This window comes from Phycodurus eques, chromosome 4, assembly GCF_024500275.1.
Source record: "Phycodurus eques isolate BA_2022a chromosome 4, UOR_Pequ_1.1, whole genome shotgun sequence".
NCBI lineage: Eukaryota > Metazoa > Chordata > Actinopteri > Syngnathiformes > Syngnathidae > Phycodurus > Phycodurus eques.
This window is the reverse complement of record NC_084528.1, coordinates 14,934,376-14,951,035: the sequence shown is the minus strand read 5'-3', so window position 1 is coordinate 14,951,035 and position 16,660 is coordinate 14,934,376. Positions and strand designations below refer to the sequence as shown.

Genomic DNA, 16,660 nt, shown 5'->3' with positions numbered 1-16,660 from the left:
AAATAAGGTCCACAAAGACAAGAGTTTGTTGCAGAAGAACTACAGCTAACGCATATGACGATTGCGTGACAAAACAACACCCTGGACAGCTCGCCATTCAATCACAGTGTGATCATCAGGCACGTGCACAGATAGACCCCCAAGTGATGCTCCAGTGATGCTTTTTTTCATCCTTTGCCCTGGATGAAAAAAAGTGCTCTTTATGCTGGAGCCCATTTTGTTTCTCCACTCATCATTTAAAAAACAACAACAACAATTCCCCACTCTGTCATTAATTCTCCCTCAAAGTCTTTTGATATCTGATGGGCATTTAGTTGAGTCCTTGTGAGAGTTGTGCTCCTCATTGATCTGCGGCTCACATATGCAGCCCATTCACTATAGTGTATATATATATATATATTATAGTTTTATTTCTGACTGTGTCAACAGAAAAAAAACAATGGAAGCTTGTTTATTTCTAATTGCTTGAATCATTTTGGTGATGGATATGGCTCTAATGCTACACTTTGCTGCATATCTGTGTGAAAAATGTCACTTCCCGAACAATGGATAAAGGGTCTAGAAAAATAAAGTGGAAAGAGCCCTAACGGTTGAGTATTGATCAAGCAGTCGTTTTTGTTAGTTGTTTTCAAATCACACACAAAAAAATACCAATGCCTTCATTTTTTGTTAATTTTTTAATCCCACAAGTGTGGCCACAAACCAAATCCAAATATAGTGAAGCCTACCAAGATGCAGGATGTGTTTTTGAAAAATGGTGAGGTGCTGTCATCACAGTACTTTTGAGTGAACGGGAAATGCGCTCAAACGGTCTCACAAATCACACATCTGACTCATTCACTTGCTTCATCCATCCTCTCTCCTCACATCTTCGATGTTGCACTTATGACTGCCTCAAACGTCCACATAACCAGTCTTTTCATATAATGTTTACTTTTTCACATATTTAGTTTCATGATGTCTTACCTTCCCTCTATTTGCTACTTGTGCTTGATTCTAAACATGTAACATGAATGAATGAAATGCTCAAGGCCCACATCAAGAGTTGAGCATATTGGAGGCCACATTGGGAGCGTCTTAAAAACAACACAATCGCATCTCACAAACACTCACTTGCCCTCTGTTTTAGCATTTGGTGATAGGGTGGTAACACATATTGCCCAGGCTACAAGTAGAAATGTGTGGAACGGATTAAAAATCCTTGTTGAAATGATTTGCCACCTACAGTTTTATGATGGGAAATGGAATCCAATGCACTTGTGTGGAGACACTGCAAAGATCAAGAAATGTGCCATACATATTGGTGACATTCGCCAGCAGATGGAGACATGAGACTAGTTGTGTGTCAGATTCATAATGATGTGTTCCTTTAAATTGAAAAGCAACTGGCACAGTGTGTGTGTGTGTGTGTGTGTGTGTGTGTGTGTGTGTGTGTGTGTGTGTGTGTGTGTTCCGTGTCTAGAGAAGAGCACATTTGGAAGTTTTTTTCTGTGTGCTGCTGGTGATCTTCACCTCACGGCCTGTGGGACCCTTTTGAACAGAGGTAAAAAAGAATAAGGACATGAAGGACCTGCTCAGAATTACTCAACTCCTCCCTCAAAATTCACCTGTTTAAAATGTAATCTGTAAATATTGCTTGTTGTTTTTTTATCTGATGTTCTTTATTGTTTGATGCTTTTTTAAATGAATGTTAAGCAGGGTACACACAAACCGACAATCGGGCCAAATTTGATCAATTTCAGGTAATTTCTCGTCATTTACATACATACATTTATAAAATGTGAAAGTTTTTTTTCCTTTTCCTATACCTACAGTGGGGCAAAAAAGTATTTAGTCAGCCACCAATTGTGAGAGAGGCCTGTAATTTTTATCATAGGTATACCTCGCCTAAAAATGAGAAAAAAATCCCGAAAATCACATTGTCTGATTTTTAAAGAATCTATTAGCAAATTATGGTGAACAATAAGTTATTTGGTCACCTACAAACAAGCAAGATTTCTGTCTCTCACAGACCTGTAACTTCTTCTTTAAGAGGCTCCTCTGTCCTCCACTTGTTAGCTGTATTAATGGCACCTGTTTGAACTCATCAGTATAAAAGACACCTGTCCACAACCTCAAGCAGTCACACTCCAAACTCCACTATGGCCAAGACCAAAGAGCTGTCAAAGGAAACCAGAAACAAAATTGTAGACCTGCACCAGGCTGGGAAGACTGAATCTGCAATAGGTAAGCAGTTTGGTGTGAAGAAATCAACTGTGGGAGCAATTATTAGAAAATGGAACACATACAAGACCACTGATAATCTCCCTCGATCTGCGACTCTCATGCAAGATCTCCCTGCGGGGTCAAAATGATCACAAGAACAGTGAGCAAAAATCCCCGAACCGGGGGGGGGTGGGGGGCCTAGTGAATGACCGGCAGAGAGCTGGGACCAAAGTAACAACGGCTACCATCAGTAACACACTACGCCGCCAGGGACTCAAATCCTGCAGTGCCAGACGTGTCCCCCTGCTTAAGCTAGTACAAGTCCAGGCCCATCTGAAGTTTGCTAGAGGGCATTTGGATGATCTAGAAGAGGACAGGGAGAATGTCATATAGTCAGATGAAACCAAAATAGAACTTTTTGGTAAAAACTCAACTTGTCGTGTTTGGAGGAGAATGAATGCCGAGTTGCATCCAAAGAACACCATACCTACTGTCAAGCATTGGCATGGAAACATCATGCTTTGGGGCTGTTTTTCTGCAAAGGGACCAGGACGACTGATCCGTGTAAAGGAAAGAATGAATGGGGACATGTATCGTGAGATTTGGAGTGAAAATCGCCTTCCATCAGCAAGGGCATTGAAGATGAAAAGGGGGTGGGTCTTTCAGCATGACAATGATCCCAAACACACCGCCCGGGCAACGAAGGAGTGGCTTCGTAAGAAGCATTTCAAGGTCCTGGAGTGGCCTAGCCAGTCTACAGATCTCAACCCCATAGAAAATCTTTGGAGGGAGTTGAAAGTCTGTGTTGCCCAGCGACAGCCCCAAAACATCACTGCTCTAGAGGAGATCTGCATGGAGGAAGGGGCCAAAATACTAGCAACAGTGTGTGAAAACCTTGGGAAGACTTACAGAAAACGTTTGACCTCTGTCATTGCCAACAAAGGGTACATAACAAAGTATTGAGATGAACTTTTGTTATTGACCAAATACATATTTTCTTAATTTTCTAATAAATTATTTCAAAATCAGACAATGTGATTTTCGGGATTTTTTTTCTCCTTATTTTGTCTCTCATTGGTGAGGTATACCATCCATCCATCCATTTTCTGAGCCGCTTCCCCTCACTAGGGTCGCGGGCGTGCTGGAGCCTATCCCAGCTATCATTGGGCAGGAGGCGGGGTACACCCTGAACTGGATGCCAGCCAAACGCAGGGCACATACAAACAAACAACCATTTGCACTCACCTTCACACCTACGGGCAATTTAGAGTTTTCAATTAACCTACCATGCATGTTTTTGGGATGTGGGAGGAAACCGGAGTGCCCGGAGAAAACCCACGCAGCCACGGGGAGAACATGCAAACTCCACACAGGCGGGGCCGGGGATTGAACCCCGGTCCTCAGAACTGTGAGGCTGACGCTCTAACCAGTTGTCCACCGTGCCGCCGGTGAGGTATACCTTTGATATAAATTACAGAGCTCTCTCATCTTTTTAAGTGGGAGAACGCACAATTGGTGGCTGACTAAATACTTTTTTTTCCCACTATATATATAATGCGCACTATTGACTTTTGACCATTTTTGGGGGAAAGAAATGCGCATTATACACGAGAAATTACGGTATGTGTTTTTTTCTACCTCATCTATGAATTAGGTAAAAGCTGTCCGTTACATAAATTCAAATGTGACCCTGGAGCACAAAATTTTGCCCACGCCTGCTGTAATGTTTGACTTACGTGTTTCTTGCTGGATTTGTGAAGTATGTCTCTTGCCAACGACAAGAAGGACTACAAAATGGAAATAGACACAGACAAAAATGAATGTTAATGTCTTTTACACAGCTCGATATGGTTAAGGTTTGTTGCATTGCAGCTGACCTCCTCAACATTAATACTGGACTTGGCGCTGGTTTCAAAGAACCTGATGCCGTGATCCTTAGCCAGCTGTAAACAACAAGCATGGCATAATTACGCAGTGCCAGGATATAGATCGTAATCGCTTCCCGTTTCTTATCGCAAGTAAACAGAACGGCGAGCTACCAAATGCGTGCACGTTACGCAAACAATCCCTCCCTGTAATCATCACTGTCAACAAGCTCTCATATATGTCACTCATACTGAAAAATGTAGAAAAAAAGCAAAACGAAATTGCACACAAATGGCCATTTCTGTCAGGGTCAGCTCACCTTTTCTCCTGTCTCCTTGGTAACTTTGCGCTTTGCTTCAATGTCACACTTATTACCAAGCAACATTCGACTCACCCCTGCGGATGCATTCTGGGAAAGAAGGGGTGAAATAGATTGATTAGGCTGAGTTCAGCTGCATCAGATGTTGGCAGGGCGCTGCATTCAAGGGAGAAACAGACAGTACCGATATTGCAAGCCAACAAACAAACAAGATGATGGATGTTTCAAACACAATCCCAATTTTTATTTCGAAGGCTAGATTGCTGATAGCATTTGATAGAAGGTGAGTGGATTTGCATCTGTTTCGAAAGTCACACGTCATGTACAGGGCTTAAACACCTTGTAAAGTGAAAAGAAATATTTAAATTTGACACACCACAGAGAAGTGTGTTGTTAACAACCCTGCCAAATGGAATTGATTCAAGTAATCATCAGATATAGAAAAAAAAATAAAAACAAGGCTTCAAAATCGTGAGAAATCAAGCCATTCTCTCAGCTCCGAACTCTGTGGGTGTGTCCGCTGAATGCGTTGAAACCACGCCCTGCTCAATAGTCAACTGTCAATCAAATAGTAATGCTGCAATCTGCAATGCCACTCATTGTGATGCCGAATATTGTACAACTCTTGTATTGGATCTCATTTGATGAATTGTGAAGCCCAGTGAGCGCAAATGTCTTGTGATCCATGTATTGTTTGACGTACACCTCCACTTGTTTAGAATATTTCATTAAAAGTATTTCAACTAAAGCAGAAGTGTTTCTTTAACAGTAGTGCAGTACTTGGAGTGAGTCAAGCCAGACACTCATGACTAACATGGACGCTACTCACTGAAAGCACTATTTTTATATGTTTCCTGCAAGCGAAATAACCTCACTTCTTTGATGCTCTTCATCCAGTTCTGGATGTTTTCGAAGGATTTCTCGTCTGTGATGTCGTACACCAGGATGATGCCCTGGCAGAGAGTGTAAGAGAGGTCATCTACTTGACAGTATGTTGTGAACACAAAGGCCTGCAACTCCAGGGCTTACCATGGCTCCTCTGTAGTAGGCTGTGGTGATGGTCTTAAACCTCTCTTGCCCCGCCGTGTCCCTGCGTGAGGCGAAAGTGGTCAAAACAGAGTGGACAGAAAGCAGGGCTGCACTTTGCATCTGCGGGGTGCATTATTAAAATTTTGGCAGGGAACAAAATGGCTGTCATCGTGTTGCCAAGAATGTGTGCAGACACAAGCAATGAATCTGACTTGAAGTGGCAGCAGAGAGGTTACAAGCAGAAAAGGAAATCATGTCATTATAAAGCACAGTGGAACCACTGAGGAATTCAGAATTTGACCTCTCTAAAGTCGCATTAAATTTCGGTGTTTGAACCACAGTCGTGCATGAGCACCACACCAAAGTATTAAATATGGGTGTTTGTTTGGCTTTTTGTGGCACTTTATTTCCCAATGAAGAGTTGCTGACATGGATGACATCCAATTGTTGGTTTCAGGCATGTATATTTCGGGAGGCTGCACAGGGTGGCATTGGGGGGGGGGGGGGGGGGGGGGGGGGACACACGACAAAATAATAATTTTTAAAAATTGCTCCGTTCTTTTGAGTAATAGCATGCTGTTAATCATTGACGTGTAGGGGGAATTTGCACCCCCTTGAGGAGTCTTCCTCTGTTGAAGAGATGCACGGCTGGGTGGGGGTCTTGGGGAATGATGACAAATTTAAGTTACACATATTGGAAGCATGGAGAGAAAAAGGTCAAAGTACCTGATGGCTTCAAATTGTAAAAGAAAATAAGAAGAGGAGATACAAGCAAATGATGCAGGTATTAAGACAGCTTTATTCTTAATGACTATAGTATGTTGTCATATTATGGCGAGGGGAGGTTCCAACTTCAAATCTTCAATAACCTCTAATGTTAGTGTTAGGCACACTGTGCTCTACGACCCCTTGTAATGTCTATCTTTTATTAGCATGCTAATTAACTGACATTAGATTTTTAAAAAGAAGACGTAAGTTTAAAAAAAAATAATAATTCAGAAACAAAATGTTAAAGGCAGGGACGGTTTGCAATTGGCTAGGACCACTAATGAAGACTCCACAATCGAATCTCGCAAAACCTCAGCGCCCCTCATGAGAGTGCCAAATTCAGTGAGCACTGAAGAACTAACTCTGTGCCTGTGTTTTGCTTTTTCTTTGGCTTTCTAAGCAACACTCCCAAACAAGGGGTGTTAAGAGAAGAAGGTAAGAAAAGAAGAATATGGAGGAAGTGAGGTGAAGTAAGCAGAGTCACATTGAAAGCGCTATGACTCCAGCTGTCCAGCATACAGTACATGACATTTTGTTGTTAGCCAAGTTAAGAGTTTTTTTTGTATTCTTTTTTTTATTTTACAAAGATGAAACACATTTATTTGACATGAATCAGTATTTACTGTAAAAGATTAGATGACTTTGAGGTATGCCGCATAAATAATTTTCAGATTGTCTTTAAAGTTAAAACTGTTTTACAGTTGTACATCTGTCTTACAGTTGTACATCTCAATCCAATTCTTCTTATTTTTACACTTTTATGACAGTTACCAATCTTAAAATGTTTCTTTGAACATTGTCTGTACAGTTAATAAAGGTTTTGTGAAAGTGATAGGTTCACCCTAGAAAAGATTATTTCCCTTTTCAATGGGAAAAATAGATTTTTTTGCAATTTGAATAAATCGAATAAAAATATGCATGAATTATACAAGAAATAGCTCTCATGGTGCAGTAGTTGGATACCAGTACAACCACAATAATGATCACTGTGTCAGGTTAATACCCGTCCACAGGCTTGTAATGTAATGGAGTACAAATAATTTGGCACTTAAGTAGAATTTCACGTATCTGTACTTTAATTCGCCATTTATATTTCTGGCAACTTCCACTTCTACTCCACTAAATTTCCTAAATAAAATGTATAATTTGACTCCAATACATTTCCCATAACCATCTTTGTTACTCGTTATGACAAAATAAAATCTGAAGAAATTGTTGGTTGAACGTCATGGCTGAACCGGAAAAAACTAAGATGAAGAATAGTACTGTCTGTCTGATGTGGTAGGGATAGAGGTCTATCGGGTAGTGCTAGAGGCAATAAAAAATAAAAAATAAACATTCTACCCACTCACTTTTTTTGTAATACATTTCTGTTTACTTCCAATACTAGGTGAGTCCATCTAATATCGGAAAATAAATCTATACTTCAGCAGAGCAAATGTCGGAAACCTTAAAACTTTTACTCGAATATTATTCTACAATGTGACTTCAACTTCTACCAAAATTATTTTCTGTTAAGATACTTGTTCTTTTACTCAAGTATAGATTTGCGCTACATCATATAAGACTGCCCCTTGGATTAGCTTTATTATCGATGTAATGACAGACGTTTTAACATTTAATAATATATTTGTAACTATTTTAATAAGTCTTACTATTGCGCGTGTGCTCATGACGGTGTATATACAGAATCCAAACAAGTGTCATGTGATGTACATTTCAAAACAGTCAAAACGCAGCATCATCCCTTACCATACTTGCAGTTTCACTTTCTTTCCGTCCACTTCAATCGTTTTAACTTTAAAGTCGATGCCTGGGAGCAGAGGGGTGGGGGGTGGGGGGTGGAGAGTGGGGTGGTTGGGGCAAAACAATCAGTAAAATGCCTTAGATTTGAACACACCCACACATACACACGTACACAGTGTAGCATATATAGGTCACAGTCCGCATGGGTGGAGACTGGTTCAAACTCACAGGGAGAGATGGTTAGAAAGATTGGAATGAGTGTGGGTGGAAGAATGGGATTTGCGTGTACGCGTGCGTGCGTGCGTCAGTTCACATCATGAATCAGGAGAAGAACAAATTGTGAAAAAGAAGGCACGGGCCAGTCTAGACACAACAACAACAACAAAAGTAGATCGGGAGTGTGTCAATCGTAAAAGGTGACACGCGCACACACTAAAAGAAAAACAGAATATTTTTGTAGACCTACCGATAGTTGAGATGTAGGTGGAGTTGAAATTGTCCTCAGCAAAGCGAATGATCAGACATGTTTTGCCGACTCCACTGTCCCCGATGAGCAGCAACTTGAACAGAAAATCATACTTTTTCGCCATGGTTTAGAGAAGCTCCTGCAAATTGAGAAGTTAACAGAATTCCTTCGTCTTTTTTGTTGTTGTTGCAAAACTCCCCCCTCCCCTCGCCTCCGCTCCCCTCCCTTGTCAAACTTGACGCCGGCAAACTCGGATCCCCCTCAGCGCCTCTCTTCTGTCCCGTTTGGGTTGAGCAGCGTTGTTGACCAGTACTTCACATCCGCACACATCACCGCGCAAAAGTCGCCTTACTTTCAACAAAAATCTCTTTTGTCTCCCTTTGCAAACATTCCAAAGTGTATACGTGTTTTTTCTGCCTACCCCCCCCCCCCTCCCACACACACACACACACACGCACACACACACACACACACAAAATTTACAGTCAGCCCAGAGCTTCCGTGGTGGGAGCTTCGTGGGAGTATCTCTCAGACGCGCATTACTTGCAAAATACACTAGATGGCGTCATTTGAATGGCTACTAACTTGGGGATCGCTTCAATAAGAGCTTGGTAGGAAACACATGAGGTGTTTATAATGTAGAGTAACCACAATTGCATTCAAGTAAGAGCCTTCGGAATAATATTGGAAAAGTAAAATTAGAAAAAAAAAGTCTTCCAAATAATTTCTCGAGTAAAAGCAATTAAGTAGTCAGTTTAATAAAAAAAAAGTAATAATAATAATAATATTCATAAATTTTCCATTACGCATTACATTACCCCCTCACTAGGGTCGCGGGCATGCTGGAGCCTATCCCAGCTATTTTCGGGCAGGAGGCGGGGTACACCCTGAACTGGTCAATCGCAGGGCACATACAAACAAACAACCATTCGCACTCACCTTCACACCTACGGGCAATTTAGAGTCTCCAATCAACCTACCATGCATGTTTTTGGGATGTGGGAGGAAACCGGAATGCCCGGAGAAAACCCACGCAGGCACGGGGAGAACATGCAAACTTCACACAAGCGGGGCCGGGGATTTGACCCCGGTCCCCAGAACTGGAGGCAGAGGTGCTAACCAGTCGTACACCATGCCGCCATAATAAATAATAATAATAAATACTGAGTTACTGGTCCATCCATCCATTTTATACCGCTTATCCGGGTCGGGTCGCGGGGGCAGTAGCTTTAGCAGGGATGCCCAGACTTCCCCCTTCCCAGTTACTGGTATCTTCCAATTTATCATTATTTTTACATGACTAAATTATAAAATAGGGATGCACAACTTCAGATATGGCCCAACAAAAACACTAACTAAAAAAAACAAAAACTAAATATTAGTATAATCACATAAATCAAGGAAAATTCTGCCACAATAAATGGTCGTGAATTAATTTATTTTTCACACTTATAAACAACAGTACAATATTGTCTACCAGGCAGAGATTACATAAAGAAAAAAAATGCAACATGTTTTCTTAAATTCAAAGTGTGAGTTCTTTTAGGCTGAAATGTGGACATTATTAGGCAGAGAAAGATAACGCAGTCTGCAAAGTTGGGCTGCAACTAATGATTATTTTTAATAATCGATTAATCTGTTATTTTTTAAAGAAAGAAACATTTGAAAATTATTTCAAATTGACAGTGCAGAAAATGCACAAGCATAAATGTATCATGATTCGGTTACTCCTTTGGTCAGTAAAATGTCAGAAATTAGGCAAAAATGTTGACCACTGTTTTCATAAGTAAAAACAGATGTTTTTGTGATTTTGTGATGTCTTATTTCGATTAAACATGAAGATAATCAGTGTGCTTTCATGGAGGACTACAGGCTAAAATTCTGAGGATTTGCATTTTAAGTTAAACAAGGTCTCTAAACGTTTATCAAAATAGTTACTGATTCATTTCATAGTGGATTAGTTTTCGGTTAACCAATCACTCGTTGCACCACTGCTGTAAAATAAATCTAGATTATATGTGGGCTCATAGGTGGTCTGCCTCCTCTGACTGTGAGTTGCACGCCGTTGTTTCGGCTTTCGCTTGGTGGCAAGTGTTGGCCTGCTGCATGCAAGTGTGGAAATCAAAGATAATAAAAGATAATAAAAGCATTTTTGTAGCGCATTGGAAACATCACCGAACACAACCACCTATAACCTACAAAGCCATCCTGTCAACCAATTCACCGGTCAACGAACTGTCGTTTATTAGGGACTAACGCTGTTATAATGCTAATCTATGAGGGCCAAACACGTAACACTGTTAAGACTGTAAGCGGTTCCAAAAAGGGATGGTGGTAAGGGTTACTCTGATCTTTGCATAACACTGCAGCTCTGCTTACCCTTAGGCTTTGATGAGTGTGCGTGAAAGTGGTTCTTTCTGGAACTTTGGCGAGCCTGACTGCCAAGTCATCGGTGGAGACACTTGTGAGGGTGACACATTTTCAGAAATAGTTGGATAACTTGGGATTCTCGTGGTTCTTTGGACAACTATTGGTATAGAACCATTAAAAAAAAAAAAAAATCGGTAATATTTCCCTTCAATAAATGTTTGGCAACTAGCTAAAACAAGTTTGTTGATTAACCTAGTTTACATGCTATCATTTCTCAGTCATTAAAATATCTCACGAGAGGTAAATGGCTTCTAGCTTTAGTCAATATGAATATATATTGTCATATATTTAGTCAATATGAATATATATATCAATATGAATAATAATAATAATTACTAAAACATAAGGTACCTCTTAAATATCAAACTTTAGTACAGTATACCAAACCCAGAGTAACATTTTTATAATTGTTCCGGGGTCACGTGAAGTATGCCGCCCCATTAGCTAACAACTTCCGGCGCGTCATTTTGTGTCTTCTTCCGGCTCGAGTCCAAACAAGTCCAGACATGCCCGTAAGTGCCGTTACGATCACGCAAGTAGTCGTCCGTCGTTTAAAAGTGTGTAAACTGCTAGAATTACTTCGGGATAAATGTGTGTTTTTGTTCTTTTCCATTTACGTCGAGTCTCCGCGCGTGATGCACAAATAATGAGCCGAGAAAGGACGCAATATGGCGAGACACGTGGACGACAAAGCAGCACGCGTTGTCGATTGGCGATGTGTGCGTCCGTGTCCTTGAGCCGTAACACAGACATTATTTTAACATGATTATATTGCTTCGTTACTCAAACATAGTTGTTCTTTTCAGGTTGCCAAAATTAAACTTTCATACAGTATCTTCATGTTGGCTTTTCACGTCCAATAATTATGGTGGTTATTTACTCTTGATTTAGCTGGGGGGAAAAAAATAAAAATCTGTTTGAACTTGCAGCTTGCAAAGGATCTGTTGCATCCCTCCTCTGAGGAGGAGAAGAGGAGACACAAGAAGAAACGTCTAGTCCAGAGTCCAAATTCCTATTTTATGGACGTCAAATGCCCAGGTCTGTTTGTTAACATGGTTTCTATCATGTACCACCTAACAATATATTTCTCTCCAAGTACCACCGTCATGATCAGTATATTTAAAAAATGCAGTTGTGTAGAAGTCTCAAGTGTTCATAAATGTTTTGTTCCTATAAACTACATTGGATGTGATTGTATTCCACTCTAACATGAACAGTTTGAACATTAACACTGTGCTTAAATAATATAGGAAAATCAAAAACTTGAAAATGTGTTGCAAGTTAAATAGTTGTACCTCAATAAGTGTTTGAAAATAAAGCTCTGTTTAATAATAAAGTTCTCAAATATTAAATAACAAATGTATTATTTGTATAACTTATACATTTACAAATGTAAATGTATAAGTTAAATACAACTGAACTGTGCTTAAGAAATTAAAAAAAAATGTAAGCCTGTGTAACATTATGAACAGTTTGAACATTGAATGCAGTGATTCAGTGCGTACCACTAGTGGTATCCGTACCACATTTTCAGAATCACTGCTGTCGAGAGCAAATTAAGTATTTAGCAAACATATATTTGATACACATACTTTGCCTTTATGTGTTGCCCTCTCATTGATCTGTGTCGTGATGGGGGTGTCAGATAAGGCACACACTGACTCTCGTGGCAGCCACTGAATTGAGTTTGAAATGACTCCTTTGCAAGTGCTCCCACGAGCACATGCGCACGAGCACACGCGCGCGCACACACACACACACACACACACACACGATAGTGTAATACTGGCTTGTGCTTTCAGGTTGCTACAAGATCACCACCGTATTCAGTCACGCTCAGACTGTGGTGTTGTGTGTCGGCTGCTCCACGGTCCTCTGTCAGCCTACAGGTGGTAAAGCTCGCCTGACAGAAGGTATGCAATATTTTAAGTACAGTCTGCACACAACCGCACACTTGTAGGTCTAAAAAAAAAAAAAAAAAACCCCACTATTAAACTACTTTTGGGCCTTTAATATAGTTATGACACTGGTTTGTTGAAAGTGTATCACCCAACTTTAGTGTAAAATATAGTGGAAGCTCAAAGGGCTAACTGTGAAAAATTTTTTCCACTGTGATGAATGAAGATTAAAAAAAATTGCTTAAAATAATCTGTATTTAATGCATAACATTCTTAACTGCTATACAAGTGTAAAGATTAGTTACCCACCGTCAATGTTATTCAGATGTTAAAACATTGTGTTCTAAATGACATGGGTACAAGAACATTTTGGAGACATTTGTTTTGTGTGTGTGTGAGAAAAATCTTGACATTCCAATTTATTATTAGTGTTAGCAGTACTAGTTTGCTGCTGATGGATTAAAAAAAAATACGTTTGTGCACTATAGGGGGGGTCGGGAATAAAAAAAAAAAAAAAAAGCAGGGTTCCTTTTACTAAAGATGCTTACAACAGTATTGCAAAGGGCTTACATGCAAATTTAAACAAGCATTACAGGGCCTTAGAATTTCGAAAGGAATCGAAACTTCACTTCACCCTGAAGCTTTCAGTGTTTTGCTATGATGTGTTTGGGCGGCGTGACACAACCGATCTATACCCAGTCCATCGTAAATCATTGCCTTTGTGTTGCCCTTTCATTGCATCCGTTGTGAAAAGGGTGTCAACTAAGGCAGACATTGATTCTTGCAGCTGTGGTGGAAATTCATCATCACCGATGCATTTCGAACACATTCAGCTGCAAGCACAAACAAGGTGTGGGTTTTATGTGGATGAAAGAGAGCGGAGAGCAGAAGGCTGATGGTGTGTAAAGGTGGTTATAAAGAAATGTGGCTGCACCGGAAGAAGCTTTGTAGCACTTGACACTGCAAGACAGCCACAGATCCAGGTTTGTTTGTACTGGAGCATCCTGGCTCCCTTTGTCAGTGTATTGCTGCCATGGAAACCGTGGCCTTCCCGGTGAGCTGCACTTGTTGACGGTAATGGTTCACCTGACGCGCCCCTTTCCTTTCTGGAAAGTGGACCAGTCACTGGAGAGAGCACATTTGTCTAGATGTCACTCTTATCGGGTAGATTGAATTAGTGTCTGTTATCGATTTATACTGTGACACAGTTTGCACACCAAATAAGTGCGCAGACTTTGGGGAATTTAAAGTGGGCATCACATTCAGTCTTCACATGACCACAATGTGAAAACTTAAAAGGAGATGATCTCTATTAAAAAAAACAAAACAAACAAAAAAAAAAAACCTCCTAATTGGTTTACCTCGGAACCTGTTTGCGAAGTGAAGGTCCACTGTGTCCTCATTAAATGCTAACAACCAAAAATGTCCACCCTGTCAGGAAGGTCACTTATTTTGCTGTTTGCATGTGCATTGTCTGCTGTGGTTAATTTATTTAAAAAATGTGAGCTTGACAAACAATTAGTTCTAACAGCATAACATCTATTTATACTCTATATTGCTAAAAGTATTCGCTCACCTGCTTTGACTCACATGAATTTAAGTGACGTCCCATTCCCAATCCATAGGTTTCAATAATGACGTCAGTCCACCCTTTGCAGCTATAACAGCTTCAACTCTTCTAGGAAGGCTGCCCACAAGGTTTAGGAGTGTGTTTAATGGGAATTTTGGATCATTCTTCCAGAAGCGCATTTGTGAGGTCACAAAGTGATGTTGGTAGAGAAGGTCTGGCTCTCAATCTAAACTCTTAATTCATCCCAAAGGTGTTCTATCGGGTTGAGATCAGGACTCTGTGGAGGCCAGTCAAATTCATCCACACCAGACTCTGTCATCTATGTCTTAGTGGACCTTGCTTTGTACACAGGTGCACAGTCTTTTTGGGTTGCCAGATGGAGAAGCGTGATTCGTCACTCCAGAGAACTCGTCTCCACTGCTCCGGAGTCCAGTGGCGGGCGTGCTTTGCACCACTGCTCTTTACGCACTGTTCTTGTGGTAATCTGAAGGCCACATGAAGTTTGGAGGTCTGTAGCGATTGGTTTGGCAGAAAGTTGGCGACCTCTTCGCACTATGTGCGTCAGCATCCGCTGACCCCGCTCTGTCGGTTTATGCGGCCTACAGCTTTGTGGTTGAGTTGCTGTCATTCACAAACACTTCCACATTCTCATAAGAGAGCTGCCAGTCGAGTGTGGAATATTTAGGTGCGAGGAAGTCTAATGACTGTACTTGTTGCACAGGTGCCATCCAATCACAATTCCACGCTGGAATTCACTGAGCACCTGAGAACGAACCATTCTTTCACCAATGTTTGTAAAAATAGTCTGCATGCCTAGGTGCTTGATTTTATACACCAGTGGCCATGGAAGTTATTGGAACACCTAGTTCCGATTATTTGGATGGGTGAGCGAATACTTTTGGCAATATAGTGTTGCAGTGAATATGAAGTTCTGTGAAAAATCTCAAGTACTGTATGTTTGGGGGTGAAATGGGAAAGTCTCAAAGGCATCTTAAGGTGAAATGACTTACAAAGTCCTCCAGAGGCAATCACATTGTACATTTATTCTTGAAATGTTCTGAGGGCTATTTGTAAGTGTTCCACTGAGGTTTTTTATTTGACTATTGATTAGACTAAATGTCTATCTGTGTCTCCGTGTCTTCCCAGGATGTTCGTTCAGAAGGAAACAACACTAACTTGGATCGGAGCGACGCGGTTGAAAATGACCCAACGTTTTTCATTCAGCGCTGTTGCTGTGGCGTCGAGCAATGGAGCCCAGGAAAGCAAGAGCGTGTGACACAAGTTAAACAGGGATGTTTGACCTTTACTGCTACACGCCTGTCATTTAATCATTGTTTTAAAAACTAAACCCAATACATTTAATCTTTATTATTGCCAAAGTGCTTTGTATGTACTTGCTAAAATGAGTTCAGATTAGCAAAACTATTAATGTGAAAGGTTGAGGGGATGAGAGAGCTCCCTCAGCGCAACCTCTAAATCAGTGATTCTCAACTGGTGTGTCAGGACCAATGACTGTGTCACAGATGACTAGTAATAAAATTACATGTATTTCTATTCTGATTTTTCACGTACAGTACAAAAGTGTACCAAGTTACCACACGGAGCATAGTACGAAAGTGACAAGAAATGTTACTTCCTTGTTCTCTAGCCACTGTGTAAACAAATACAGTGCAGCTCAGCCTTTGGCTGGCAGACATATCAAGGCTTGGCATGGCTATGCCTTTGGTGGTGTCACAAACGCAAACAGGGTTTAAAAAAAAAATCATTCTATGAAAGTGTGTTGTGACTTTGCAACAGTAGGAAAATTGCAGTTGAGAAAAGCTGCTCTAAATAACAATGCAAAGGGAGACGCACTGTGGCTCCACTTGGAAATGACAGTTCCTTGCTCCAATCATGTTGGTGTGTACAGCACTTTGCATGATTCATTAAAGACTATTACTTAATACCTGCCAAATTAATGCAACAGTTAAGTCAACATTTGACTTGGACGTCGCAACCTTCGTTCTGTTTGTTCATTGGCCTTTTTTTTCCTTTTCGCCCTGGTTGGTTCAGAGGAGGACCTGTCTTGAGTTTTGATATAGGCTTGCTTAAGACATACTAATACATTTTTGGGGCTATTTTTGCATGTGCTTTCTGGGAATAGTTATAAAGTTGCACAAAATCATTTGCTGGAATCTGGTTTTTAAAACATGAACATTCTTCAATGGCTTGGTTTTGGCCATTTCAGTCGTTTATTTCAAATTGTAAACTAAATTTTGAATTATGCTCTCATGCAGTTTTTCATGTTGCTGTAGTGTTTAATGTTGCTGTCCTGTTCGTTGACCAAATGAAAATGAAATAAATATAGCTGATATTGAATCTGA

At 40.5% G+C, this 16,660-nt stretch overlaps 2 protein-coding genes and 1 non-coding gene across 5 annotated transcripts; 2 read left to right on the top strand and 1 right to left on the bottom strand.

Moving 5' to 3' along the window:
* Window positions 1-662: 662 nt before the first annotated feature.
* On the bottom strand, window positions 663-8,849 carry rab13 (RAB13, member RAS oncogene family). Its single transcript, XM_061674185.1, has 8 exons — window positions 8,400-8,849; window positions 7,940-8,000; window positions 5,420-5,480; window positions 5,266-5,343; window positions 4,391-4,480; window positions 4,083-4,148; window positions 3,942-3,992; window positions 663-1,530 (listed from the first exon to the last, which is right to left on the bottom strand). The coding sequence occupies exons 1-8, from the start codon at window positions 8,521-8,523 to the stop codon at window positions 1,459-1,461; spliced, it is 603 nt and encodes a 200-aa protein (XP_061530169.1). The 5' UTR covers window positions 8,524-8,849; the 3' UTR covers window positions 663-1,458.
* Window positions 8,850-11,295: 2,446 nt separating this feature from the next.
* rps27.2 (ribosomal protein S27, isoform 2) lies at window positions 11,296-16,660 on the top strand. 3 transcript variants are annotated; one of them, XM_061674171.1, is made up of 4 exons: window positions 11,296-11,341; window positions 11,759-11,867; window positions 12,632-12,742; window positions 15,444-16,660. In XM_061674171.1, exons 1-4 carry the CDS (start codon window positions 11,336-11,338, stop codon window positions 15,470-15,472), a joined length of 255 nt encoding a protein of 84 aa, XP_061530155.1. In that variant the 5' UTR covers window positions 11,296-11,335; the 3' UTR covers window positions 15,473-16,660. The 3 variants fall into 3 exon arrangements, with proteins under 3 accessions (XP_061530155.1, XP_061530154.1, XP_061530153.1); XM_061674170.1 differs by having other exon boundaries at window positions 11,334-11,386; XM_061674169.1 differs by lacking the exon at window positions 11,296-11,341 and adding an exon at window positions 11,393-11,548.
* Window positions 13,442-13,574, top strand: LOC133402226 (small nucleolar RNA SNORA13). The gene has a single exon (XR_009768502.1). It is a non-coding gene; the product is annotated as a small nucleolar RNA SNORA13 (small nucleolar RNA).

Coding starts and splice junctions, on each gene's coding strand:
- rab13 (XM_061674185.1), bottom strand. CDS start 8,523: ATGGCGAAAAAGTATGATTTTCTGTTCAAGTTGCTGCTCATCGGGGAC. Junction 8,001..8,399: donor CACCTACATCTCAACTATCG/GTAGGTCTACAA, acceptor CTCTGCTCCCAG/GCATCGACTTTAAAGTTAAA. Junction 5,481..7,939: donor AAAGTGAAACTGCAAGTATG/GTAAGGGATGAT, acceptor CGCCTCACGCAG/GGACACGGCGGGGCAAGAGA.
- rps27.2 (XM_061674170.1), top strand. CDS start 11,336: ATGCCCGTAAGTGCCGTTACGATCACGCAAGTAGTCGTCCGTCGTTTA. Junction 11,868..12,631: donor TATGGACGTCAAATGCCCAG/GTCTGTTTGTTA, acceptor TTGTGCTTTCAG/GTTGCTACAAGATCACCACC. Junction 12,743..15,443: donor TAAAGCTCGCCTGACAGAAG/GTATGCAATATT, acceptor GTGTCTTCCCAG/GATGTTCGTTCAGAAGGAAA.